The 27,987-nt window shown below is 32.8% G+C and overlaps 2 protein-coding genes across 3 annotated transcripts in view; one reads left to right on the forward strand and one right to left on the reverse strand.

Moving 5' to 3' along the window:
- The window catches only part of LOC144856120 (NACHT domain- and WD repeat-containing protein 1-like), a 187,846-nt gene that overhangs the window by 147,089 nt on the left and 12,770 nt on the right, over window positions 1-27,987 (forward strand). The window lies entirely within an intron of this gene.
- Window positions 479-27,267, reverse strand: LOC144855151 (testin-like). Of its 2 annotated transcripts, none has more exons than XM_078712968.1 (8): window positions 27,121-27,267; window positions 21,019-21,104; window positions 20,419-20,674; window positions 13,949-14,443; window positions 4,795-5,010; window positions 3,963-4,121; window positions 3,158-3,356; window positions 479-3,110 (listed from the first exon to the last, which is right to left on the reverse strand). In XM_078712968.1, exons 1-7 carry the CDS (start codon window positions 27,148-27,150, stop codon window positions 3,165-3,167), a joined length of 1,434 nt encoding a protein of 477 aa, XP_078569094.1. In that variant the 5' UTR covers window positions 27,151-27,267; the 3' UTR covers window positions 479-3,110; window positions 3,158-3,164. The 2 variants fall into 2 exon arrangements, with proteins under 2 accessions (XP_078569094.1, XP_078569093.1); XM_078712967.1 differs by lacking the exon at window positions 27,121-27,267 and adding an exon at window positions 22,666-22,932.

Genomic DNA, 27,987 nt, shown 5'->3' on the forward strand with positions numbered 1-27,987 from the left:
TTTGTTTTTCGTGACTAACTGCGAAATAAATTGTTTACTTCAAACAAAATGAAACCCAATGCCGGTTGAGTATACACCTGAATATTTTAAGCATGGTCTCGTTTCTCTGGTTACTAGACATTTGGGATTAATTCGGAATTTGAAACGTATAAGTTTGTTGGGCACACTGCCTTCTGGGGGTCATTATAAATTTGGTTACATTACAATATACATATATTATTTCCGTCTAAAAAATATGATGATAATCTATACGTGCGTCTAGAAATGCATAATACACATACACTAAGAAAAAAAGCAATTTTAAAACTTTTGAATGGTAGCCTACTTCTTTACAAAGTTATTGAAATACGAAGGAGGGGAGGCGCGCGGGGAGGGGATGCGAGCAGGCGTCCAGGAGGGGACACGCGCGGCCGTGGCGGATGCAGCGACTATAAATCGGGGAGAGGCCACAAAATGTAAGAAAACAAACAAAAGAAGATTTAGAAGAATTACTTTATTTGTCTATCATCTACTGATTACGTAACACGACATGATATAATATATTTTAAAAACTTTGGTTAAACAATGTTATGAGCACATTAACAAGACAAATGTGCACATTCAATAACATTCATTAATTTTTAAAAAATGTAAAATTCGCACGTCTCTACATTACAGCAATGTGATCACATATATGTACGTGAGCGATATAACACTCGCGCGGGGCAATGCGACGACGTGATAAGTGCGTCGTGATGTAAAAACTGCCTGATAAATGTGACAATGTATGCTATGACGATGTAACATTCGCAACAAATGTCATTTTGTGTGTTCAGAACTCGAACTTTTATGTCACATAACATTTTCAAAGATGATTTCTTGTAATCTGAAGAAAAAAAATGGAATGTTAATATACTATTATACCATGGACTGCTCCATGGTATAAACAAAACAGTTGTATATTATGCTATGGGGATTTCAATTTGTGAAATAGGGTTGCTACATAGCAAAGGATAGCGTCACAAAAATGCATAATATAGGCCTAAAGCTGCAGTAAGAACTAAGGAAGAATGAAATCATGTTTACAAGGTGAAATATAAATTCATATATAAATACATAAACTATTAATAGAAGCTTTACAAAAAACAATAAACAAATAAAACATTAAATAGGCCTACTTTATCAGGGTGGCATGAAATGTAGTGTCATCTACTTAGCCCAACTAAACTATTTATTTTTAATATAAACATCACATTTGTTATACAGTATATACATCAGTCGCTTCTGAATATCATTACAACTATTACTGCAATTTAAAAGATAAAACTAACGTTTTATCTCGGAGAACGTGATGTTCTACTTTTCCTTGGTGTATTAATTCCAACCGGGCACTGTGTACCGCATTCAGCAATACTTTTAAAAAGAGAGGGCGCTATAACCATTTTTAGTAATATCATAGATACATTTCTCACAGATTAACTCATTATATTCAGTGAGGCTGAGTGTATTATACATACAACACTAATTATATATTTTTATAAAACCCTTTTATTTTACAAGTATCATTTTTAAGGCCTGTTTACACTAGGACGATAAATACACAAACCAGATAGGTAAGTAGGCACGGTATAGACTAATGACATACATTGAAAATATTGGATTTGTGAAAATAATTTTTTCATCAAAGATAGTGTAAATGATTATCCTAGTTCTAATATATATGAATACCTTGGTTGTTTTCTCTCGGAAAAAATTTATAAATATCTATTTATCATTGTTTGTTAAAGTTCTAGTATAAACATGCCTTTCGAATTCAAAACCTCTATTTAAACATCAACTTAAAACTTTTCTTTTAAATTAATAATACTTGCATTGTTAGGTGCTCTGTTCTTTGTAGGGCGCCACATAAAAACCTACATAGAATAGAACAGAAATAAAATATCTATGTGGTCCATAAACAATGAGGATATACTTAAAGGCCAACTCAGATGTCTGAGTTCGCCTTAATTGAATGTGAAACAAACTGAAAATACTAAATCAAATCAAAAGATATAAATTAATAAATCAGAAAAAGAACAGAAGTAAACAAATGAAATCTTGAGATCTTAGGTTACTCAAACATTTACAAAACACGTTGATTCTATTTCAAGGCACGTCATCAGAAAGTAAAGTAGGCCTGAAATGACTAAAACAAAACATACATTGTAACTATTAAAAGAGCTCACTTATAAAATGTACACAAAAGGCAGAATTACTTCATTCTAGATCAGCACCAAATTTTATAAAACTTTGTACAAGTTTAAAAACAACTGTAACAATGTAACATTTGCGAGCTTTCTTTTTGGGACTGAGGACTAAGTATGAACTTAAAATTGACAAAATACCGTCCTAATAATGAACTTGAATGTAATGGTATATACTAAGCGTTCAAAGTGACCTCTACAAAATCTTTATTATTATTTTTATGCACAGATTAATATTTTATATAAAATCCCGGTTGCCTTCTTCCTTCTACTGTCCCGAAGCAAAAAGCTCGCAAACACTAAGAACAACTACACAAAACTCTTTCAAATGCAGATAACGGCATCAAGCATGATAAAGAGGGTAAAGAAAAGATTTTGACAATAGAAATTTATAAAACAGGACTTAAGATTTTAACGTACATTGATCAGGACGTGGTCTTTGGCTTAATATTATTAGTCTGTGACAACATTTACCCACCATTAAAATGTTAAAATCCAACACAATTTCTTGTAAGACATATGTTTTCTCCATTTCACATTTGTATATCTAAATATATGCAGTATTCTACAGTTACTTTCATTATTGTAATAAAAATCAGAATTGTGACGGTTGTGGTGTGTATATACTTCTACAGGATCTGAATACAAAATGTGTAAACAATACTTGGTATATTAAGTACATTGGCTTAATCATTTGCAATCATTTGTTTGTGAATAAATCTTTAGTTTAAATTGCTTTCTCCTTTTTTCATACCCTTAATTCAGAGTCACTACACTTCCTGATTCACCCCGTCCATCCTGAAATAAAAATAGACTACAACTCTGTTCTTAAGTTTGTACTTAAGTATATACTTAAGTTTCTACTTATGTTTGTACTTAGGTCTATACCTAAGTTTTTCTTAAGTCTGTACTTAAGTCTATACTTAAATGTGTACTTAAACCCTATGGAAGCACCTTCTTCTTACAAGTGACTGAACAAAATATATAACCAGACTTAGGTAAGAACTGTTTTCCAATTAGTGATTGCTGACAACCACTACATTTAAAGCACTCGTTGGTGGCGTGCCAATGGCTGTCTCCGTGGCTTAAGCGTTGACCATCGGCTTGGATCTTCTTGCTACAAGAGCTACAGGTCTACAAAAAGAAAAAGACATTTAAAAAAAAATAAAACAATCATACAGTCCCAGGCTCAGAGGCTGTCTGAGTATGGGAATAAAAAGTGTGTGGGATTATACTTGTATTGACAATGGCATTTACTAAGAGTTTTCTAGTCTGAATCTAGCCTAATTTTAGGGACTATACTTGAGACTGGCACTATACTTAGTCGTATAAGATACTGGCAACCTCTCTGATTCCTACCTACCTACCTACCTTATTTCTATCTATTGGTCTTCGTTCATTCCACAAGAGAGTGTCTCTTAATACTGGTGTACTCCTTTTCTCAAAGGATTTAGGATTCATGTTAACTTTAACAGCAACAAAAAATACTACTTAACAGAGGCGTTCCAGGGGTGGATCCAGCATTATAGATTAGAGGGTGCTAAATATTTCATATATCATAAAAATGATCAGTTGTTTTTTTTTATTTTAAAAAGACTTGGCTGTTAAATTTTATAGTGTGTGTGTGTGGCGGTAGTCTAAAGCCTATTTAGCCCCCCGCCTAATTTACGCGCCTGAGTTCTACTGTGATTTCATTTGGTATACGTATAACTAGGAGAACTACTTTTTTTTAACACAAACCTTAGCAAAAGTATTTTGGTAACAATCAAGACAGTATGGATGAGCGTCCCTAGCAACGTAGCGTTTACCCCCAAGGGGTGTGTCACACTCCCAGCAACAAAAGTGCTTCAAATGCCAGTTTTGGTCCTCAGCTTGCGTGTACTCTTTTGCAAAAATTAACTGAAAAGAAATTTTAAAATTATAAAATTGATTGGTTTTTTTTTATCAACTTTAATATTGTTGATTGACAAGCTTTTAACTTTAATTACGCCGTAATCATGTCAAAGTTGGCAATAATAGCTTCTAGTACAAAACAGGAAGCTTGGCACATGCTTTAATGGTTTTGAAAAATCTCTCCAGCTTAAAGCTCTGTCTACACTATCAAACTTTATGTGACAATAAAAATGTGATGTGCCCATATATGGACATGATGATGTAATATCACTACCATATTTGGGCACAACATACTTTTTTTGTCAAACAAGTTTGATAGTGTAGACAGAGCTTAACATTAGATATTTGTTTCAATCTGAAGTAGCATTTAGGATAGTGACAACAGGGTGCTTTCAAACATATTGTAATATTGTTATTTTAGTTGGAAAATGTTGTACATCTAAATAACATTATAATAGGTATTCTCAATTTATGTACTGTATATATTGCCAAGGATTGGATAGCAATTCAGTTCATTAAAACAAACCCCATATAAACAAGATGCTCTACACAACCCAAATCTTATTATTGTTTTGGTAGTTTTCTTTAGGTTTGTGGATTAGTTTCCTTTGGTTTTCCACAAACGCATTGAGCATGTTGGTGGATATGTTTGCTTAACAAATCTTTTGATTTTACCAACCTCATCACAAGCAGCACATCTAGGCCTGATCTGATCAGCATAATGGCGACCACAAAACACGTTATCATCCTTCCAGAAATAGATCAGATCCACTAGGAGTTCATCACATGTATGGCATCTGAAGCAAGCTGGATGCCAACACTTGTTAGTTCCTGCCCTCTCAGCGAACACTGCCACGTCACCACCCTTCATACCTTCACCACACTTGGAACATGCCTAAAACAAATCACAATAAAATATAAGATCATTACTAAATAATAAACGTTCCCACATGAGGGCATGGTTGCGGACTATCATAAATCTAGTCCACTATGGTCCAAGAGTATCCTAGGAACTTTAACTTTTCGTATCTAAGCCTTCTCTCTGGAGAGCACGGGCTATTGTCGGTTTATCCAAGTAAGCTAGGCATGATGATGTTAATAATAATTTAACGCAAACAAAAAAACACAACTAAATGCAACCATTTTTAAAAACTAGGAAATAGTAAAAAAAAATTGCTGTGCTAGATGACATGAAATAGGATTATTTTTTTTTTACCGTACATCACTTCAAATGAATGTTATAAACCCAAACTAATCGTTCCTTTCTATTAAGTATTACTTAAAACATAAAAACCAGCAATTACAAGATGCTGAAGACTGTTTACATTAACTTAGCAACAACCATATTAAGTTCTTACATTTCACGCTATCAACAAGTTTCTGAGATGGACCCTAACTACCAGTTAAAGAAGACCCCTTACTGTCATCAACATCGTTAGTCACTTTTTGTGTACTCTTGGACAGACAACAGAGTTCATTATAATTCACTGTTGCTTATTGTATTCACCATCTTTATGTGTTTGTTCACAATGCGTCATCTTAATCAATTCATCATCTTTAATTATAATGTTTTTATTGTATTATAACATCAGGTATGTTATATGACCACGCCCATTGGTGGACAATAGACTAGCAAAACATGAACTTAGTATTATCTTTCATCTGGTAGTAAAATATGACGAACTAAAAATAAGAATATAGTCCAAGTGATGATTATGATGGTAAATATCATGACGACTATGATCTGATTTTGATGATGATGTTACTGATAATGACAATGATGATGATGATGACAATGTTAATATAAATGAAAATGTTACTGATAATGACAATGCTGATAACGACACCGATAAAATATTCCAATGAAGAAAACAATCAACAATACAAAACTGAAAATAAAATTAAACTTCATATTAGAATATTATTAACTTTTCCTGTTTAAGATTTTGTAAATATCTGATCATTATGGAATGCAAATGGCAGCTGTAATTGCATTTAATTCATATCTAGAAATGAAAATATTTCAAAAAGGTGTCAAGAAAATTCTTTAATGCAAATAGTTTTTTTTGTTATTCGTTGCGTCTTTTACGACTTCCATTAACATGTTAGCATGTGAACTAATCATTTAAGCTGTGTCTAAGTCAGTGCTGCATTAAGTCTCTAACATTTCACAATCTTAGTTAGCAAGATACAAAACAAAAATTGGTTTCCATTTCAGACTTAACTTATCCATAATTCATATCATACAATTGGTTTTTAAAAACTAGATAAAAACATGATACTATTTACACCCAATTTAAATAATTGGTCAGGGTTTTTAAAAGCTAGATTAAAATATGATACGATTAGACCAAAAATCTAAATAACTGGCCAGCGTTTGTAAAAGCTACAGTCAGCATACAAGATACACACATGATAAACTATTAGGATTACTTAGGCTCAATTTAAATAATTGAGAGTAGGTCTATGAAATATGACCAAATTAAAGGCTACCATCATCTAAATAAAACACAATTACAAACCTATAATCCTCTATTAATAATTCAACCTTGACAAGAATTTAGTTTAAAAAACACAACTGAAAATCAATGATCTAGTTGTCAGCAATAATCTATATTGGTGGGGCTTGATTAGTAATGTGTAGGTCACCGTGGAAACAACGACAGTTAATGGTGGTGATGCTGTATTAAATGACAGTTACCTCAGAGCAGACATGCTGTTAGGATTACTACAGTAGATAATATTACGTATAAGTAAGTGGTAGGAAGAGATGTCTACTACATCATGATTTTACTAAATGTCAAAAACGAGTCTGAAAAAAAATTATTTTGATAGTACATGACTTTCAACATAATGATCCCATTTCTTTCTTTGATTATAATAAAGTAACTACTTTATTGTAAATATAATTGTATTTAAATCAAAAGCCACATTACTGAAAAAATGACCATGCTGTGGATATCACTGGCTGGATCTCAATGGAGATACAAAATAAAATAAGCAAAAAGCTAAATCAAAACAATAAACACCAGCCCTTCATCAATGCAAGTATAAACTCTGGACTAATTAAAATATTATTATTATTTATAAACCTATTTTAGGACTCATTTTAAACCTTAAAAACATCATCTAGGAAGGACCCTAGATTTTAAAACTTTTAATAGGACACTGGATTTCACTGTCAATCGTTTGAACTCTATAACAACCCCTGAGAGAGGAGTTAGTAAGGGACGTCCTCTAACTACAAGTAAACTAAATTAATCATTTCCAGTTATAAATGATTTACAGTATCGATTTGACAAGTTAAATTATACTCTGATCTTCAGAGGAAAAATATAATAAGGGGCTTAAAACTAGGCCAACTCAAACTAATAGAAAAGGATATATATTTTATTTTGACACAATTCTGAATATTGGAATCATATTCAGTTGTGGTAGTTACTGACATAATTGCAAAATTCATAGGAGAAAATATTACAATATTCAAATCCAATATTAATAATGATTATAATTAGGTAGCTACTTAGTACTGCACCGCCTAGTAGTCCCAGCGGGAAGATGTTGCGCACTGAAGTGGAGACCAAACAAAATAGTGTTCTATCCTCAAAAGAATAGCGTAATTAAAGGCAATAATTATGGGCTAGCAAATCAGTATTTCTTGCCTTGGGTTGTACCATTTACGCACCATTAATTCTCAATCAATATCTATATGACTTTACAATCGGAAATTAGCAATTGTTGAATTCAAATTGCTCTATTAAAATTAGTATGCATGTATCGAACAGTCACATGTAATCATGATTAGTAATCATGATTACTAATCATGATTAGTAATCATGATCAAACAAAAGATTTTTTTCTTCACCTGATGGAAAAGTTTTATATTGCTGTATTCAGATTTGTATTTAGACTTTTTTTCAGTGTTTTTCCAATTTTGTTATTTCTAAATAATTTATGTAGGGTGTGAGACGTGGTGTCATTGTTGGTGCCACAGTGTTAATATGATCAGCAAACACAATAATTGGACTGTGAATGTTGACAAGACATGCTATAAATCAAAGAAAAGGAATATATACATTGACTTAGAAACTATATAGCTGAATTTCAGTTACACAGTAGGCCTATCTATAGTACAGTATCACAGGTAATTTCTGTGATACAAAATAACACATGTGATGGCTGTATCGTAGAAAAAAATATAATACTCCTGGCACATGTGGTATATGTGACACTGTATTACAGCTATAGGACATTAATAGTGCCATGTGGAGGCCTGTATAGTGCAAACTTGTCCAAGTCATTGTTAAACAACAAGTATCAACTACAACTATCATCAGTGGAGCTGTAGCTTGGTGGTTAACATGCTTAATTGCCTTCCAATCCAAAGGTCCAGGGTTCAAGACTTAGTTTATAAGCATGATAAATTATGAATAATTATAAAAATAGTTTATCCATCCTACAATTAGTTACTCGCTGTTGGATGCAAATGAAATAGAAAAAAAAAAGAAATGTGCCAGATGCAAAGTGTGCAGACATTAGACACTCAACATTATGTAGGAATGAGACATTTTTTAAATGCTCTCTTTAAAATTCTTGGATTATGTATAAACACACGGTATAATTACCTACAGTAGCAGACACTCAGACTTGTATTGTGCAAAATATTCAGTGAAACATTAACATGACATTTATGGAGATGATCGACCGGAATCAAGTAACAATGTTGAATAAAATTTCATTTCTTGAAAGGTGAAATATCATTTTTCTACTAAATTATTTCAAAAACTTATCAGTAGCAAGAGAGATAGAGTGTACAGCAATGACTAGCTTCACAAAGGCTGAACAAATATCATAAAATAGTGGAAAACAAGTTTTAAAGTTATGATATCATAACACTGATATTAAAGCTTGGTTCCCACTAGAAAAAAAATCCTGCAGCAAGGCAACAACATGATGCAAGAAAACACTCATTCTACAATTTCAAATCTTCTTTTTACGAGAAGTTGGATCATTTTGGCGACGTATGCAACATAGAAAATGGTGTTGAATATATGTCTATGACACCTTGCTTAAATTGCTAGTTCCCACTTGTGACATGTACGGTTATGTTATAAACTTTGTGTACACTATCAAACTAGTTTGACAGAAAAAGTGTGATGTGCCCAAACATGGTAGCGAGATGACATTATTGTGTCCATATATGGGCACATCACATTATTTTGTCACATAAAGTTTGTTAGTGTAGACAGAGCTTAACAGCACTTTGCGTTGATATGTTGCGTCTACGTCCTTGTGTAGCATCTTAGTGGGAACCAAACTTAAAAAGAACATCTAGACAAACTAGCCAGCAAACTACTAATTTCTCTGACCATATTAACTACCCATTCCAGTGTATTTGCAATCACATATGTTTGCTTATATACTGTAATCTGAATACCTTTCAAAATGCAACTTTATTTAACAACCCAAGAGGGACCCTTAACAACTATGCTAAACCAAGACTATATTCTTATCACTTTAAGTAAATATACTTTAGAATGTTATTCTACCAGGTGAACTACTAAAACTCTCACACTACTGTGATAAAACAAACTAATGAAAAATAAACCAATGCCAAATCTATGAGCCCAAATGTATGTATTGAGTAAATAAGCTAAAACAAACTGCGGACCCAAATCTGTATGAATGCAATATTGAGTAAAGAAACTGTTTATTATGCAAAAATTAAGTCAGTAAATAAACAAGACACAAGTGTTATTTAAATCACAAAATGCAAACATTACAAAAATTCTATAATAATAAAAACCACATACAAAAGATTCGATGAAATGCATTGAGAAAACTTCAAAGAAATGCTAAGGTACAAACAGTACTAAGTAAATAAACAAACTTACAAAAGAGTAAAAAGAATACAGAAATATATTAAGCTCTGTCTACACTCACATAAAGTTTGATAGTGTAGGCAGAGCTTAATAAGAGATCATTTGAGAAATAACTATCATTAAGTAAAAAAGTCTAAGAACAGCTTCTGATTTGGAAAAAGAAAAAAGCAGAAAAAAAATGATGTGGTAGAGTAGTAGTAGTAGAGAAACATAGTAGTAAAGAATCCTATATTTAGAAACCAGCTAAGAAGACGTCCATTTAAGAACAAGAACATTAAGAATAACTTGAACACAATGCACAAAATCATCAATTGAACGCAATAGAATTGTGAATACAGAAGAATTGTGAACACAGTAGAAATGTGAACACAGAATAATTTTGAACACAGTAGAAATATGAACACAGAAGAATTGTGAACACATTAGAAATGTGAACACAGAAGAATTGTGAACACAGTAGAAATGTGAACACAGAAGGATTGTGAACACAGTAGAAATGTGAACACAGTAGAAATGTGAACACATTAGAAATGTGAACACATTAGAAATGTGAACACAGAAGGATTGTGAACACAGTAGAAATGTGAACACAGAAGGATTGTGAACACATTAGAAATGTGAACACAGTAGAAATGTGAACACATTAGAAATGTGAACACATTAGAAATGTGAACACATTAGAATTGTGAACACATTAGAAATGTGAACACATTAGAAATGTGAACACAGTAGAAATGTGAACACAGTAGAAATGTGAACACAGTAGAAATGTGAACACAGTAGAATTGTGAACACAGTAGAAATGTGAACACAGTAGAAATGTGAACACAGTAGAAATGTGAACACATTTAGTAGAAATGTGAACGCAGTCGAAAATTTGAATCACAAATTGAACATCAAAATGCTAAAAACCATCAAAATGCTTTTATCAAATCCCAATCCGACATACATAACATTAATACCCGACATACATAACATTAATAAATATTAATTCCAATATGCTGGCTTAATTCTAACATTAAGTCACTTACATAACCCGTCTCTTCATAGTTTCCTGTCTGTTGGCAAAAACAAAAAACATTTTGGCTTTGCGTAATAAATGTTTATCTCTGGTATTAGGTATCTTTGAAAAATGTTTTCATCTGGTTGTTATATTAACTATCTGTTTATAATTCTTTACGTTAAACCATTCATAAACACATACATGTGCGGCAAATCGCAGACTAAGGTTATTAATAGGGGGCGCTGCTCTACAACTAGCAAAGGTACAGTACTCCTTGCAATCACTAACATCTAGTCATTGCCAGATTAAGATTTGTTGAAAACAAGTCAAAACGTCACACACATCATGAATGGTTTAACGTAAAGAATTATATACAAATAGTCTATAGTATTAGGTATAGTTTAATATCCCCAAAATATTGTATGGTTTGTCTATTAGTCTGGTCTATTTGTCTATTTATTCTTTTTATGGTATCTTAATTAATGTAACTAGTTTGTAGTGGGCCTCCTTTTACAAGCCCCTTGGCTTTCCTATAGGTCCCTTTCATCTTTAAAATATGTTTTACTCCTTGTTTGTTTGTGTTTTTGTTTATTTTATGAGATGAGAGAAATCATGTTGTGTTATGTTAGATCATTTGGTACAGATACTGTAGTCTATAAGGTATAGTTTAATATCTCCAATATATTGTATGCGACTAGGATCATTTGGTACATGTTACATTAATTAATTTAATCTTCAATTTGTCTAACAATTCTGAACAAGGTGAACTTTGTCATCGTCTGTAATTGCATTTTGGTAAAGAATCAATCTTTTGTTGTCAGTTTAACAAGAAACATCCAATGTTATGAATCCAAATAAATCATATTAGCAATTACACCAGCGGACATTAAACCATTCAAGCTTGACTAATCTTGTCGTGATGCTCTCTTTACTTGTAATGACATCACTAACATCTTGTGGAAGTGTTATTGGCTTATCACCGTCTTCATAATTAATTACAGATATCATATCTAATTAGCTTAATTCTCAACATACTGTTTGTAGAGTAACATTAAGTAAAACGCACACATTAATTATGTTGCACATTTTTCGATTAGTTTAGTGAGGTCTTAGTTCCTGACTTAGAATTTAATTTATTTAATAGAATATAAATACCATACTTCAATATTTACATGTTTTTTGTGCATACTTTTCATATGCAGGAGAGTACGTGCTAGTTGGTTGTTAAGTAACAAACTAAGTACAAGTAATGTACACATTATGTGGTACGTTTGCTATTAGTTTAGCAAGGTCTTAAAAGCTCCTTAATTTAAATATTCTAGGCCTACAGTACTTAAAGTAAGTCTGTACATATTGGTATAGTGCATACTTAAAGTAACTAGCACATACTGTACATGCATATTTTTAGAATATGTTTTAAATTTGTTAGGTAAAAATAGGTTACAGTACCAGGATGTATATTTAGTCACAGCCACAAAATATTTATAGTTACATTTCCTTGGAAGATAATCAAACAATGTATTTAAGCACCTTCTTAGTTCTTACAAGTTTGTTGTTTTAAGGATCAAGTTACATATTTCACTAAATATTTGTGTTCAAATATGAAAACAATGCAGGAAATTTTGCAACAGACCACACAACAGAATTGTTACTTGCGCAATTGAAAGCTTGTATTGGTTCCCACTCTAGTATGCAACACAAATAATTTGACCGATCATTATCCGAACTGTCATTGGTCAACTCGCTTGCGTTGCACTTACATCAATCTTAAGGAACAAGGACATTTGGTATTTCTTTCTGTGTTACCTAATCACTTTAGTTTATGATATTCTTGTGTGTTTTTTCAGTTATTCAATCAACATCAGTTTACGCTGATTTCCTCCTGAAAACCTCTTTCTGGATTCATCGTATTCAATTTGTAAACCATCTGTTGTTTTATATCAAATTTTAACATTTTCAGTATTGGAATTTAATTTGAAAGTTGTTGATCCCAGAAGTAGTCATTTAATGAACCCCTTAATCACCTCGATTTAACCTACATTTTTATCCAATCACAAGGGAGTAAAACAAAGTATTATCTTTTATTGCAAAAACCATCCAGTGGAATTAAAAGCATAATTTAACGATTATTATACTGAAATCTAAATCTGGTACAATGTCGAGTTTCCTAATCATTGCACTAAATCTACATAATCAGTTAAAACTCCCGCGAGCGAGCGACTGAAAAACACTGATTTTGAACGTTAAATCTGTTTGATAAACCCGCGTAAACGCAGGATAATATTGGGCAATAAACAATTTACTTGTTATATCTGTGTGTTGTAAATTCCAATACAACTACCGCTGAAATAAACGCTAGAACTGCTAAGTTATCACCAGTACTTTAAAACTAAATGCAGTATTATTCGGGTGTAATAAGTAGATACACTTTGAAAGGGTGGCTAATAACGCTGGGTAAAATTTGTGACAAAATATGCTCATTGTGTAAATTTGCTAGGTTCGCTTTGTAACAATGTCAAACCGCACAATAATCACGTAACCATGTACATATGAGATGAACATGTTTGCCTCATGATTGTTATACTAGATGCTTAAATGTCAAAGGTCATTGTAAAGTATGCACTTCCATGTAGTTTTCTATGGAGCAAGTGCTAACCTTTTAAGTATGAAACAAAATGCATTTGAGAATTTAAAGAAATCTGAAAATGCCAAATCTTAATGTTAATATTCCTCTATTTCTAGCTAGTGTAGTGTTTGACGACAAAATTATCTACTGCATTATGGCACGACTATGCAGGTATATTCCCTTCTAATAAACTGACAACGATACTGTAATTTTATATCCTACACAGTAGGCCTAAGTGAAGACTTATACCGGTATATTTGACAATGTTAATTGTTAAAAGGAGGTATAGATTAGAAATAAACACAAGTTTGTTTGTACGTACCCACTTTGGCGCCGGCGATCCAAGCTCAATGGCATCAGACTCATTTTGATCGTTAACTGGAAGACTTGATGGCACTGGTGTGGACACACCACTGGTGCCATTATCAGTTATATGCAGCTTTGGTGCTTGAGGATTGACCTGGATTGACCCCTCTACTTTGTCCGGTGCTCCTGGATGTTCCGCAGACAACCCTTGTTCTTCTGCCGGCGGTTCTATCATCAGGTCGGTCATCTGGTCCGTAACCTGTTGTACCAAAATCGGTGCCTCGTTTGGACGTACCTCTTGAATTTGACCGACACCTAAGGCGTTGTCTTTGTACTCTTGGACAAAGTTTTTGAGTTTATCGGCCTCGATTTGTGAGAGGTTGTCGCAGAATTCTGGGGCTTGGTCGTGGGAAGGTAGCTGCTCATGGAGCTGTTTGTTACGGATGTGAGCGCCATGGGTTCCGGAGATTGGTTGCGCTTCTTTGGGAATCATTTCCATGTACCTGGATACCTGTAAAAACATGAAGTATAGATTGTATTAAAGACAACAGTTAAAACATTTAAAAAAAGAAAATATCAACTGTGCAGTAACAACAATTAAAAAGTCCCAAATAAATTTAATAAATACCAAAGCCAAACCGCACAGTTATTGATTAAACGCACATTTATTGATTAAATTACACACTAACAGTCCAAATATCGGTTAATTCCCAGATACAATTATTGCCGCAAACTTTTTGAAAATTCCATTACAATGAATCAAACTAATCCAGGTCTTAGAAGTCTAATGGACAAACTTATTTTCAGTCCAAACAATTAATGAACAAGCTACCTTTCCCTCCAGACACCACTTAAATATTGACAAGACATAGCAATGAGGCTGTAGGCCTACTGTAAGGAGGACTGTATAGAGTCATTCATACCAATATGATATCCTTCATCACACTTTATCTCATCTTTCTACCGCTTTGCTCGCATCAATTGCTTGCGTTATCTAAACCCTTAAGACATTCCTTCAGCGTTTCAATCAAGGTATGTTTATCAGTATTAAGTTCACAAATTTGTTTCACTCATATACCATGTACATATTGACTTTTGATTGACAGTGATGTGCTCAAATATGGTAGTGATATACCCAAATATGGTAGTGATATGACATCATCATGTCCATATATGGGCACATCACATTTTTTTGTCACATAAAGTTTGATAGTGTAGACAGAGCTTAAGAAATGTTCAACAGTATGTTTACTGTGTGTGTCACATTTACATCTAGTTGTCAACAAACAAATCATCAAAGATAAACAGTAGTATAATGTAAATAAAATAGATAATTAGCAAAATATTCAACCTGCATTTCATATTTAGATGACTTTTTACGTTGGTATGTATACAATGATTCACAATTCTTTAGAAATGTTTTATTGTCCAAGCCATCTTAAGTTCTGCCTACACTATTAAACTAGTTTGACAAAAAAGGTGTGATGTGCCCAAATTATTGTGGTGGTGATATGACATCATCATATCCATATATATGGGCACATCACATTTTTTTGTCAAAAAAAGTTTGATACAATGATAGTGTAGACAGAGCTTAAGAAATTTTCAACAGAACGTTTACTTTATGTGTCATTTTTTTCTTTACTTTTTCAAATGTCTAGTTGTCAACAAACAAAGCATCAAAGATAAACAGTACTTATAATGTAAATAAAATAGACAATTAGCAAAATATTCAACCAGCATTTCATATTTAGATGACTTTTTATATCGGTATGTTTACAATGATTCACAATTCGTCAGATTTTGTATTGTCCAAGCAAGCAAGTTTGTTGTCAGAGTAAATGTTCATATAGTGTACATCTTTAAATTCTTAAGCCTTGTGGCGACGATAACTTCCTCAGCTAAGTTCAACCTCCTGAACTTAGAATGCTGAATGTTTAAGTAATGTTGTCTGTCATTTAATGTTGAATGTGATTTAATGTTGTACTGACATAGATTTACATCTTATTTCCTGCAGCAGTACATAAAACAATCTGATATTTCTAAATAACATTTTATAATTTATCATCTTATTCAATAAAAAATCTTCTCTTTTAGAGAGTAAAATATAAATATTGATATTATTTCAATATCCTAAATAACTATTGATATTTAGAAACTATTCAAACATTTTTCAAATAAAAAAAAATTGTTTTTAAAATTTAATATACTCCTTCAAAAAATGTTTTTAAAAATATTTTCCTCACAAAATCTTAAGTTAGAATTTAGTCATAGCCGCAACTCTGGTCTTAAATTAAAACACAAAAGACATTTACATTACAATGGTCCTTATTTATATGCACACAATGATTAAACATTCTTCAAAAATTTTAAGCCAGTACTTAAAGATGGAAATATGTTTTCACCTCCAGGCACTTTATGAAATATTTCCCAGCAATATTTAGCATAATTACCAGGCTTGTTTATATCTTTACCTTTGCTCGGAGGTCAGCAAGAGGTTAATGACATCTGTGAGGGCGCTTTGAGTATTGGATTAAAGTCTCATAAGGAGCTAGCGGTAATCACTTGATGCGTGTCAATGAACTGTGAGGCGGATAGCCTCTATTTAGAGACCGCTTCTAGGAAACACGAGTTGGGTATTTTTTACACCAATTTCCTTACGTTTCACAATATTAATAGTTTAGTGTATTTTGTTCATGGTATTAGGTTTTTTTGTTCCTTGCGTTTACTGGCTGTGAGAAATTTATTAAAGTAAATCATTTTCTGTTGAATGACCCAAATAAATAAATTCATTTTAAAATGAATTATTGTGAACTTCTAAAGTATTAATTTGTTTTTTTTGGGGGTTATTTTTGGCTTTTTAAAATTGAATTTATCAATAAAAAAATACAAAAATGAAGCAAATGCTTGGTATACGATATTATTCTTGAAATATAATTTAATAAAACCTGTAAACATTGTAATTAATCCAATTAAATTGGACTTGAACAAGATTTGCAATATTCTTAATTAGTAATCAAACACGCTTGACTGCGATGAAAGCTATTCATAATTTTATTGACAAAAATTAATCATTAACAGCTCAGAAGTATGAATATAAATAGCATACAGACCAAACCAAATATTTAAACAATTTATTTCTTTTCTAATAGTAAAATCTAAAATAAACGCTCGTGTTAATCTTTTACAAAATGATTGTAGTGGTTACAGTATTACAATGAAATATTGTAAATAAGGAAATTATAGTAAAGAAGCCAACAATGGAGAAACACTCACAACGCCGCCGACGCATTACATAATCAGATTGCTGACTCAGCGCTCTAACTACAATGCAGATTACATTACACAACCTGAGTACAGATAGTAATAAATACTCTATTATTTTTCCTTTTATTTCTTTTATGTTCTACATCATTTTTGTCTGGCTACTGTTACTGTAAATATTGAATCTAATAATTTTATTTATATTTTGCTATAAAGATGCTAATAAATAGTATTTTAACATTGCCTTTTGCAATTTGATGTATTTTTCTTGGTTGTTTTATTGTCTTAATTATGCCAAGAAAAAATTTCCATTTTAAAAATGTCTTGAATCTTGAATAAAATTGTGTTTAATTTAAACATTAATGAATTAAGCATGCTTACAATCAATTTTGTTAAGCATGCAGACGAGCAAAGTATGGTGGCTATACACCAAGGAAACAATAAAGTTGAGAATGTCTTAACATTTTGGTTTTTATTCTACAAACGTCTTCAAAAGTATCAATACACCATGTGATTCTAAAAAGGAAATAATATTAATAAATTTGATGATTAATGTTTCGGTTGTTATTCTACAAACGTCTTCAGAAGTATCAATCAATGTATTACTAACATATTGTTTTTTTCTGTATGTTAATTATTACGGTGAGTCAACAATGTTTTTTAGTGTATAGGGCTTCAACTAATGGCAACATTCACTTCTGATAACATTAATGTAATCAATGATATTGTATTGATAATGAAAACATCTGCTGTGTAAATGAAAGAGGCTAGATCTTGATTAGCCTTAATGAATCTCAAAGCTTGTTGTTGTTAAACTCTTCAATACATCTGGTTTGATTCAAGATAATATTAATTAAGGACAAGATGCTGTGCAATACGGTCAAATTTCAACAATAGAGAAAGACTGATGTATTGTACAATAAGCTATAAGTATTGCTGTTTAAATTCTTCCATGATTCATTAATTTTCCTCTAGCGTTCTTATCACTTTCATATCTGCAAACAAACAAAAATTAAACAATTACGTAAATTATATTGTGATACGTTACAATACAATACAATTTTTATATAAAGCATAAAATATTAAACATTTTAATAACAATTATTTTTTTTTTTTTTATCTTTTGTGGTTAACTACCACCTTTATTCATTCAATGTTACATAAACAACAATTAATCTCATATATATTTACATTATTTTCTGCATATTTTTTGTTATGTTATCTATTACAAAATATATTGCATGTTTAATAAAAAAGTTGTTTAGTTATGAAACGTTTGTTAACTTATTTATCATAATTTGCATATCTTTCAGTTTATATATTTGTATTTGACAACAATTATGTAAAAATTATATTGCGATACGTTACAATAATACGTCTTTTTATCTGTGGTAAAGCATAAAATATTAAAGCGTTTTGACAAATTGATTACAAATAGGGTACTTACTCAATGAATGAACAACACAATCAAAATTTGAAAGTAGTAAACCAAATTGTTGGTTCAATTACAATAACCAGTTTAACGTGATTGACAGATTGCTGGTTTTGTACGATGAGTGCCATTCATGTTATCAATTCCTTACTTCCATGAAATATAATAAACAATAAAAAGAATAAGCTACTGTATGGAATACAGAGTGGTCACCATTTTTTTTTATAGATGTATCTCAATACATTGTAGTATACCAGCCTATACGATTGACAGTGTTGTACAGTACTACTGTAAAGCTCTGTCAAACTTTATGTGACAAAAAATGTGATGTGCCAATATAATGGACACGATGATGTCATATCACTACCATATTTGAGCATATCACTACCATATTTGAGCATATCACTACCATATTTGAGCATATCACTATCCTATTTGGGCACATCACACTTTTTTTGTCAAACTAGTTTGATAGTGTAGACAGAGCTTAAGAACGATAATTGAATAAAGATGTGTGTGTACAAAACACAAGTTATTATAGGTTTATTGTTTGATAAAATTAATTTTGAATTCTAAGCCAGTAACATATATAAACAATTAAACTATACTAAAAAATAATGTATACTAGTAACTAAAGAATAGTAATTTATGAATAATTTACGATTTTAATACTATACTATAAATATAATGAAGCCTATACATAAACCACTTTGTAACAGCAATAAAAGCCATTTAATTTATTAATTATTTAAAATACATATGTATACCTAGCCTACAGTTACCAGCTTAATTGTCTAAATTTGAAAGAAAATCAAACACTTACCCTTTAAGTTTATTACCACAAAGGTAATTGAAATGTAAAACTGAAAATAATAACTTGATTTCAAAATCTGAGAACCGAGTGAGGATTGCGATAACGTAATCGTCGTCTAGATTCTCCAGTGAAAATATAATTTGCATAAAAGTGAGGACATCATCATTGAACAGTAGATCAAAAGAACCGACACTTGATTCCAATCTCATTGACTTAAAGTCTCCAATTTTTTCTTAGCGACGTTTCATTTCTAATTTTACACAGCGTCAGCAATATATCCGATATTAATTTTTAATTATAAATCCATTTAGAAAGTGAGTATTATTATTGGAAATCAATTGGTTTTGTACAAGAATTATTGAAAGTAAAATGGTACTAATGTAAGCATAATATTGACGAAAATGTAGATCTGTTGTTAAAATGTAAAAGTGAATGTTTTATTTTTAGGTCCAAGTAATCAATGGTTTGTTTAGAAATAAGACATAGTCATCACATTCAAACTCATTCAATAACACTGTGTAAACATGTACATAATTGATTTTGTAGTATTAAGTTGATAAGTCATTGTAAGACAAAACAATTAATTAAAATATTTTAATGTCAGGTAATCTTATTTTGTATGTTGTTTTATGCATGTATTTTATGTCATATTGAAAATCAGTCCTTATTTTCCATTAATTCTATTTAACATTTTTAAATATATATATGGGAGGACCTGCGACTTGCAGCCTACTGGGCTGCATTGCGCACAGGTGTAGACGACACATACCACAACTTTCTTCTCCCCATAGTGTCCCTTGTGTCTTACAGCTGCCACCAAACGACGCTCATTCACTCATTCCAACTTAGAATTTGGGCATGCTGATGATTTTGTGAGTGAGATTATTTGTCAAAAATTGTTTCATTAGCCCCCTGAACCTGAAGTATCTTATTCAACGATGACAAGATTGTGAGCTAAGCAAGATTGTATACTTACAATTGTTTCAGTAGCACCCTGAGGTATCCAATCAAATGTTGTATTTGTTTTTTCTCCTTCACCTCCACCATTTTCTAGTGTTGTAGCGCTTGGATCCGTCACCGATGGTTGCGTAGCAATTGTAACTTTCTTGCGGTTGTATCGAGCAGCTCGGTCATCGTCAAATAATCTTCCGATCTTTCGTATTGTTTCATGGTTCGTGGGGTCACTAATCTTGTGGTCAGCTGGTCCGCATTTACAATTTTTACATATTTTCCTGAAAAGATAGAAAACATAGAATGAGACAATTACTGGAAAATAAACTAGTAATAAGATGGTAAAGGCAAGTCCTGTATTCATTTCTGAACATAGGGGAATGAGCTGATAGGAGCTCATTTGACTAGCCTTGGCATTATGTGGTAGGGTGGTCAGTTCCTTTCCACGTCGCCTTATCCTCCCTAGTATTTTAAACCAGGTACTCATTTACACCTGATTAGACTGGGAGTTTGAACCTGGGTCTCTCTGTGTGACAGCCAAGTGTCCTAACCACTCGGTTAACCAACATCCAAAAATAAAAGAAAGATTTTTTTAATATTTGACCAGAATGTGCAAGATATTTACCTCCAAAAGTGAAGGTCAAATCCAGGACAAGCATCACCACACTTGACACAAGCCGCACCAGCTCCTATCTCATGGCCTAGCACAACCTGAACAACAAAGCAAAATTACTCTATTTATAGACTGTTCAAAGGAAAATAAGTCTGTAGTTAGTTTATTCTGAATATAGTAGTACATGGTGGTATTCAACTCTATCTACACTATCAAACTTTATGTAACAAAAAAATGTGATGTTCCCATATATGGACATGATGATGTCATACCATATCACTACCATATTTGGGTACATCATACTTTTTTTGTCAAACTAGTTTGATAGTGTAGACAGAGGTTTACAATACAATACAAGAATCAAAACATTTCAAAATGTTACAAATTAAGAAAAAATAATACTGTATAGCTACATGAAGCTTAGTTACAAGGATAACAAATAATTACTAGGATTGTATTCTTATTGTTAAAAACAAAGTAAGTTGACACAGTGCAAGGCCATTATACTTTAGTTCTGTACTTAAAATTTGTGCTTAAAAGGTATGACACCATGATAACCAAGTCACAATATGTAATATCAAGTATTGATGAATTATCAATAATTAATCACATTCACCTGAGTGCTTTTTAATTTAACAGAGAAAAAATAAGATAATATTGTACATCAATTTACTAATAACTATAGTAGGCTACAGTGAATGGTAATGTTGATACACTATAAAGATCAAACGACACGCATCTTAAAACTGTGTAAAACACTTTCCCTTCCGTCGTTTAAATAAAATTCAGTACTTCTCTAAGAGGTGGTACAATTTACAAGGGAGGGAGGTGGTTAGCATTTAGCATCATTATCTAATAATTCATGCTCCAAAATTCAAAGTTTATCGATATTTTAATCTATGTAGTACACCATCAACAAGTGTATTTAAAGTTTGTTTCGTGCTTCAAATTTCTAAGTATTACTAAGTGTTATTGGGATGGCAAACAAACGAAAGTTGACCCCAAACTAAGGGTCAAAGGATCACAGTTTGAAGTGGACTACATGAACACAACAACTGTTGTCTGTGTGTAAATTTGTACAACACCTAAAAATGACATTTTACTTTTATTTCAATGACAGGTCAGCTATAGTAAACCTTTGCAACAATTAAAATATAAAACCAACTATTAATATTTTTTAAACCTATATACAAATTACAAAATATCAATTCAAAATTAACAATGATAGATAATAATTATAATGTTCAATTTATATAGCTGAACAATCAACAGAACATAATTGTAAAAAAATATTTATTTACAATTTGACAAAAATAATTTCTAATAATAGTAGTACAGTATTAATATATAGATTAAATGATTCCATTCAAATACGGCAGACAGTTATTTAGTGAAGTGTGAAAATGTGCCGTTATTAATAATGCGTCATTAAACCATCTATTAGTATTAAAAGTTGATGTCTAGCTAGGTACGTGGCCCTGGGTCATACACAATACAACAGTAACTTAGCCTAGGGCTAACCCTACAGTACAGGGAAATACACAACAAACAGGTACTCTTCATCTCTGCCTGTCTGTGCATTTTAACTCACCTACCTAGACATCATTTATAACCTGACAGCTAAATTGTGTTGTTTTTTTTTACGTTTTGTTTACTTACATCTCTTCGTGCTGTGTCTATAGCACGAATAGACTCATAAGCCTCCTCTTCGGTTCCTTGATAAACATCTTTATCAGTTTTTATGGTGACTTTAGCCATGTTTTTTACACTATAAAATCCCCAACTATAAAATATATTCCAAGCACAATTGAAGGCCAATCGACCACCAAAACACCACAGGCAACACACTAACCACTCGTGTGTGATAAAAAGGTAACAACAAGGTAGGTAGGTGGTAGGTAGCTCCAGAGGGGTCCTACCCACACAGTTTTTTTACCAGTCCTCAAATTCCTACTAAACTCTAAAATGGTTTTGGCAAGAAAAACTCTTATCTTTACTATTATGAATCCAAGTTTGATAACTTTAGCCTTAATTTCTGGCAGACTGTGACTGACAGCGAAAAAAATCAGACCTCAATTCGAGTGCAGTGGGCGTAACGTGTGTTTACCACCACACAAACTTCTTCAAAAAATGTTGTTACTAATATTTGATATAGAGGGCGCTAGGTATTATTAAATTAAAATCACAAATAATTATTTTAATATATTAAAATTATTTGTGTTGTTTGAGATCATTAACAATCGATTATAATAAAGTGAACTTTCGTAAATACGAAACTCAGTATAAAAGGCCTGCTGCTACCTATAACTGTGCATTAATTAACAAAAATATACCAAATATTAAACAGTACTGTATAAAGATATCTATAAACATTGATGATAAAATAATATAACAGATTAAAATTTAACCTATTGTAACTGTGAATTTTGTAGACCATAAACTTAGTTTACACTCTTAAGCTCTAATTTTATTAAAGCGGTATACAAACTCCATAAACAAGAATATTACTTTTACTGTATATAGTAAAGTAGTGCCAACACATAAACACTTAAATTCTTAAATTACCAAAACAAACTATAGAGGGCAGCATTGCACTTTTGATGTACGTCAGAGAATGTTGCAGTACACTTTTAACTTACGATCTGTACTTAAATGTTTGTATATCAGAATTTGAATCGTTTTTAACAATGTAAATAGATCATTTATCACATTAAAGACACCAATTATTTATATATTTAACATTACCAAATCCTAAATTAACATTTTATAATAATAAATAATATACTTCGTCAACACGGAAAACACAGAGCTAGTTCGCAATTTTCATTTCATTTATTTGACCAAAACATTGTAAAGGCGAGTCCCAAACTTAGTGTGAACACCTTAATACTTTTACTATAATAGGCCTACCCATTTATTCGCCAATTATTCTACGACTTGTACTTCCAGGCTTATGAACGGGTTAGTACGCCCACTGTTCGTGAGCTAATCTATCAACTACTGTAACCCCTTTACAAAAATTACGACGCAACAAATTAATAAATAATAGACACATTTTAAGAACGTTTGTAAACGATTACCTGTCGCTTTTCCTTAGCAATATCCGTCTCATCTGCCATATTTATTTTGTTAGTACACCACTATACCTGTCTGCCCACTAAACGCCCTAAACCAATCCCAGCAAACAACGTAATAGGCCTTGAGTGTAAATGGGTATACCAGCACAGGTAAACGGGAACGACGTCGGACTTTGGTATAATTAACACTCAGCTAGCCTTGTACAGTGTCGTTTGAACGCCCTTGCCTTATCATTTCATCTTATACAATGTTCTCAATTAATGATTGTTCGTTATGTGCCTCATTGAGTTTGGAAATATCGATTCAAACAATACCACATTGTACACGGATTATAAATACTCACAGAGCATGGCGAGGGGAATAGGGCCTGTTCGTGGATGACTAATTCTCGTACAATTAAGCTAAGGTTTTCTAACAAATTAAATTATTTTATTTTATATAAAACAACATCACAACAATCCCAGAGGGAAAACCTGTGATTTACAAAAACAGTAAACAACAATGAAAACGAGGAAAAAAAGAACTAACAACATAATGAATCAAAAAATAAGTTCAGTTAATCCATAATATCCTATTGCCAATCCTTTGAGTACATTACAGTAGGCCTAATAATCAATTACAGTACAACAACGGGATCGAATCAGCGGCTCGTCCGATCCGGTAAAGTTAAATTATTCTTTTTTTTTACGGCTCATATATACTGTTTATTCTGGACATATATTTCAACAATGGCCATAATTATTGTATCACATTCTTCTTTTTTTGGCCATCAATTCTAGACAAAACAAATTAAACTAAACTATTGTGGTAACCATAACAACTAAGTCACCACCTGTGGCGATTGGTTAGTGGTCTAGACATTGTGAAAGATAATTTCTGCGACCAAAACTAATTCGTCGGTTCCAGACAGATAAATTTGTTTCCGGTAATGATGAACACAAACAGTAACCGGAAGTACTTACCTCCCACCGTATGGGGAGCTTCCTTCCCGAATGACACAAACACATTTTATGGTTTCTCAGTTTTAGTTTTTATGACCAAAGTTCCAATGAATGTGCAAAAAATGGTTGTAAAACAACAACTAAATTAAAAATTAATGTTATATTCTTCTACGGCGCACAGAAACATGAACATCGGACTAAACACTGATTGGGGGTTGTTGGGAGGGAGAGGGGAGGGGTTGGTTGTCTGGCGGTACACATTAGAGGACATTGCATAAGCATACGTACATCGACCCATTACGCGAACAAAAATGTGTCAACAATAATACGCGTACCGCGTTACCGTATTGCGCGTATGGGAACCTCGGGCTCCACAAAGGGGATCTGCAGGTTGTATTTCACACACGCTAGATGATGACGTCACGTTGCATTAAGCAATACACCGATCGATCAAAGCACGCCGATTATCAATTAATATAAAACAATTCCCACGGGAGTAAGATGATATTGATTTTCTTGATTTCAACACCACAACCGAATGATGGTTATTACACATCGATTACGATTACAGTGCCTCATTTTGAAGGTCGTTTTCACACGGTGTGAATATCATTATTCATGCTGAGTCGTTTCTATAAACTGAATAGTAAGAATAATAATTTTGTTATAAGCAAGATGACGATCATCTCGAGAGTGAACATTATGCGACAGTAGTAGAGCTTTTCTGATGTGAACCACGGCCAGTTTGTTTCTAGAGATCCAGTTAACTAGTCTATCAATCCTGATAGAGATCCAGTTGACAAGTCTATCGATCCTGATAGAGATCCAGTTAACCCGTCTATCGACCCTGATAGAAATCCAGTTAACCGAGTCTCTCGATCCTGACAGAAGATCCAGTTAACCGAGTCTCTCGATCCTGATAGAAGATCCAGTTAACCAGTCTCTCGATCCTGATAGAAGATCCAGTTAGAGATCCAGTTAACCAGTTTCTCCAAAGAATACTTAATTTGATAAAAATTAAAGGGTTTAGATTGAATGTTGTGCATTATTGAGGTAATTGAATGGATAGATAGTTGTAATTGCTAGTATTAATAGTACGGTTGTACACTTATTCAATTTGGGGGCCTATAACTTTTCGGGGTGCCATCGACATTCCAAATTGTGCAACTTTTAAACGCTCATTCGTTCCTGCCTCATCGGGGAGCAGGGCTTCGAATTTTAAATCCTATCACTTTATAGGCTATCTGTTTCAACAGCCAGGGATGTTAACTCGATTTGCTTCCGAATTTGGTAAAGACAGGATACGGGTACTTAATCAATTACTAGCATTGATCAATTAACGCCGCCATTGCGGAAATACACGATCCACGCTGTCATATTTTTCGCAAACATTTAAACAAAATTATAAAAATTTCATCCGAGTAAAAATTAACGCGGTTCCAACTAGCTCAACGTGCGCGCCTCCGTTCGTCGCGTTGCGCACAAGTGGTAACCAAGAGGAAGGTCTATGGGATGGCCCATAAATGAAACACTTCAAAACAGCTTTATAGTTTAACGAAATAAGGTATTTTATCGATAGATAATAATTCAAATTACAGATGTACGTGGGTTTGGTGTGGTTTTCTATAACTTTGATATGTCCGGTCCAATCGCAATAACTTCCCAATATCCGCATGTTCTTAGTAAAAACCAGGAAGGTGTAAATGTACCTATAAAACAACCTATAAGGTGGTTGACACGGAAAACGGAATATGAGCCTAGAAAGTGTGACGTATTCGTGTAAAATAGCCTACGTAATAAGACATACAAGATGAATATACATACATCGTATAATGTATATTGCTTGAATGTTAACATTAAGAAAGATTATTTAATGAAAACATACTATTTGTTGATGTTCTCGAAACATATACTGGTGGTCGCCTCTAGTACTCTATGATACGTTCATATACAACCAAATATGAAACTATATTAATTACCAGTTTATGAAATATAAAATCTTAATGAAACCGGAAGTTCATGCTTACAAAATCTAGCATTTTCCAGTTGAATGTTAAGCATCATGCTAAGCATGGTCTAGCACCGTTAAGCTTACCTTTCTGTCTTCTGAGATGGCACGAGCCATTCTAGTCTGGATGTGAAATAATAAGGCGTTTGGTGAGATATATCAGGACAAGATAGAATGAATGATGCCAACCACACACACCTCTCCAACAGCTGATGCTAATGCGTTAAGCTTGTACTTAGTAAGCGAGCAGACTATCTCTGCTTTATAATTTGCATTCAGTTCAATTCTTCCGGATAGTGAGCTCACGGAAGCGTAGAGTAACTTGATAAACCAAGCTCTCCGATTGGCTGAATAACGTAACACTTTATGGATATAAATTGCTTATGATGTATTAACAATGTGCAAACGGGAATTTAACATCAAGATTTATAACAATCTTTTAAAAATATTAATCAAACTTGGTTCACACTTGGGTGCGTAAAGACGTACGCGCGCCGCGCAAGAGGGATGACGTAATGGATGGACTAACTCGACTCGCTTTGTGCTTACGTCATTGAATTGCGTCCCCTCCTTTGGGCCAACCCTATTCAGGGGACACCCTTATTGTCATGAATGAAAATAGATGCTAGCACCAAAGAACTTATAACACAAGAATCTCCTGTTCGTCCGAAGCGCGTAACAATTTCGAAAGGCATTGTGGGATAGAATAGAGCTATGGGTGGCGCCATTGTGAGCCATGGAGTAGGGCGCCCGCATCAAATTAGAAAGTCAAAATCATAGAGGGGTTCTGCTAATACTCTAGGGGGGGTAGAGTAATTGACTGAGGAGTAGGGCGCCCGCATCAAATTAGAAAGTCAAAATCATAGAGGGGATCTGCTAATACTCTAGGGGGGTCGAGTAATTGACTTCCTAGTTTGGAGGGGGCGCTGCTCCATGCTGTGAAATGGCGTCGCC

This window comes from Antedon bifida, chromosome 11, assembly GCF_963402885.1.
Source record: "Antedon bifida chromosome 11, ecAntBifi1.1, whole genome shotgun sequence".
NCBI classification, from domain to species: domain Eukaryota; kingdom Metazoa; phylum Echinodermata; class Crinoidea; order Comatulida; family Antedonidae; genus Antedon; species Antedon bifida.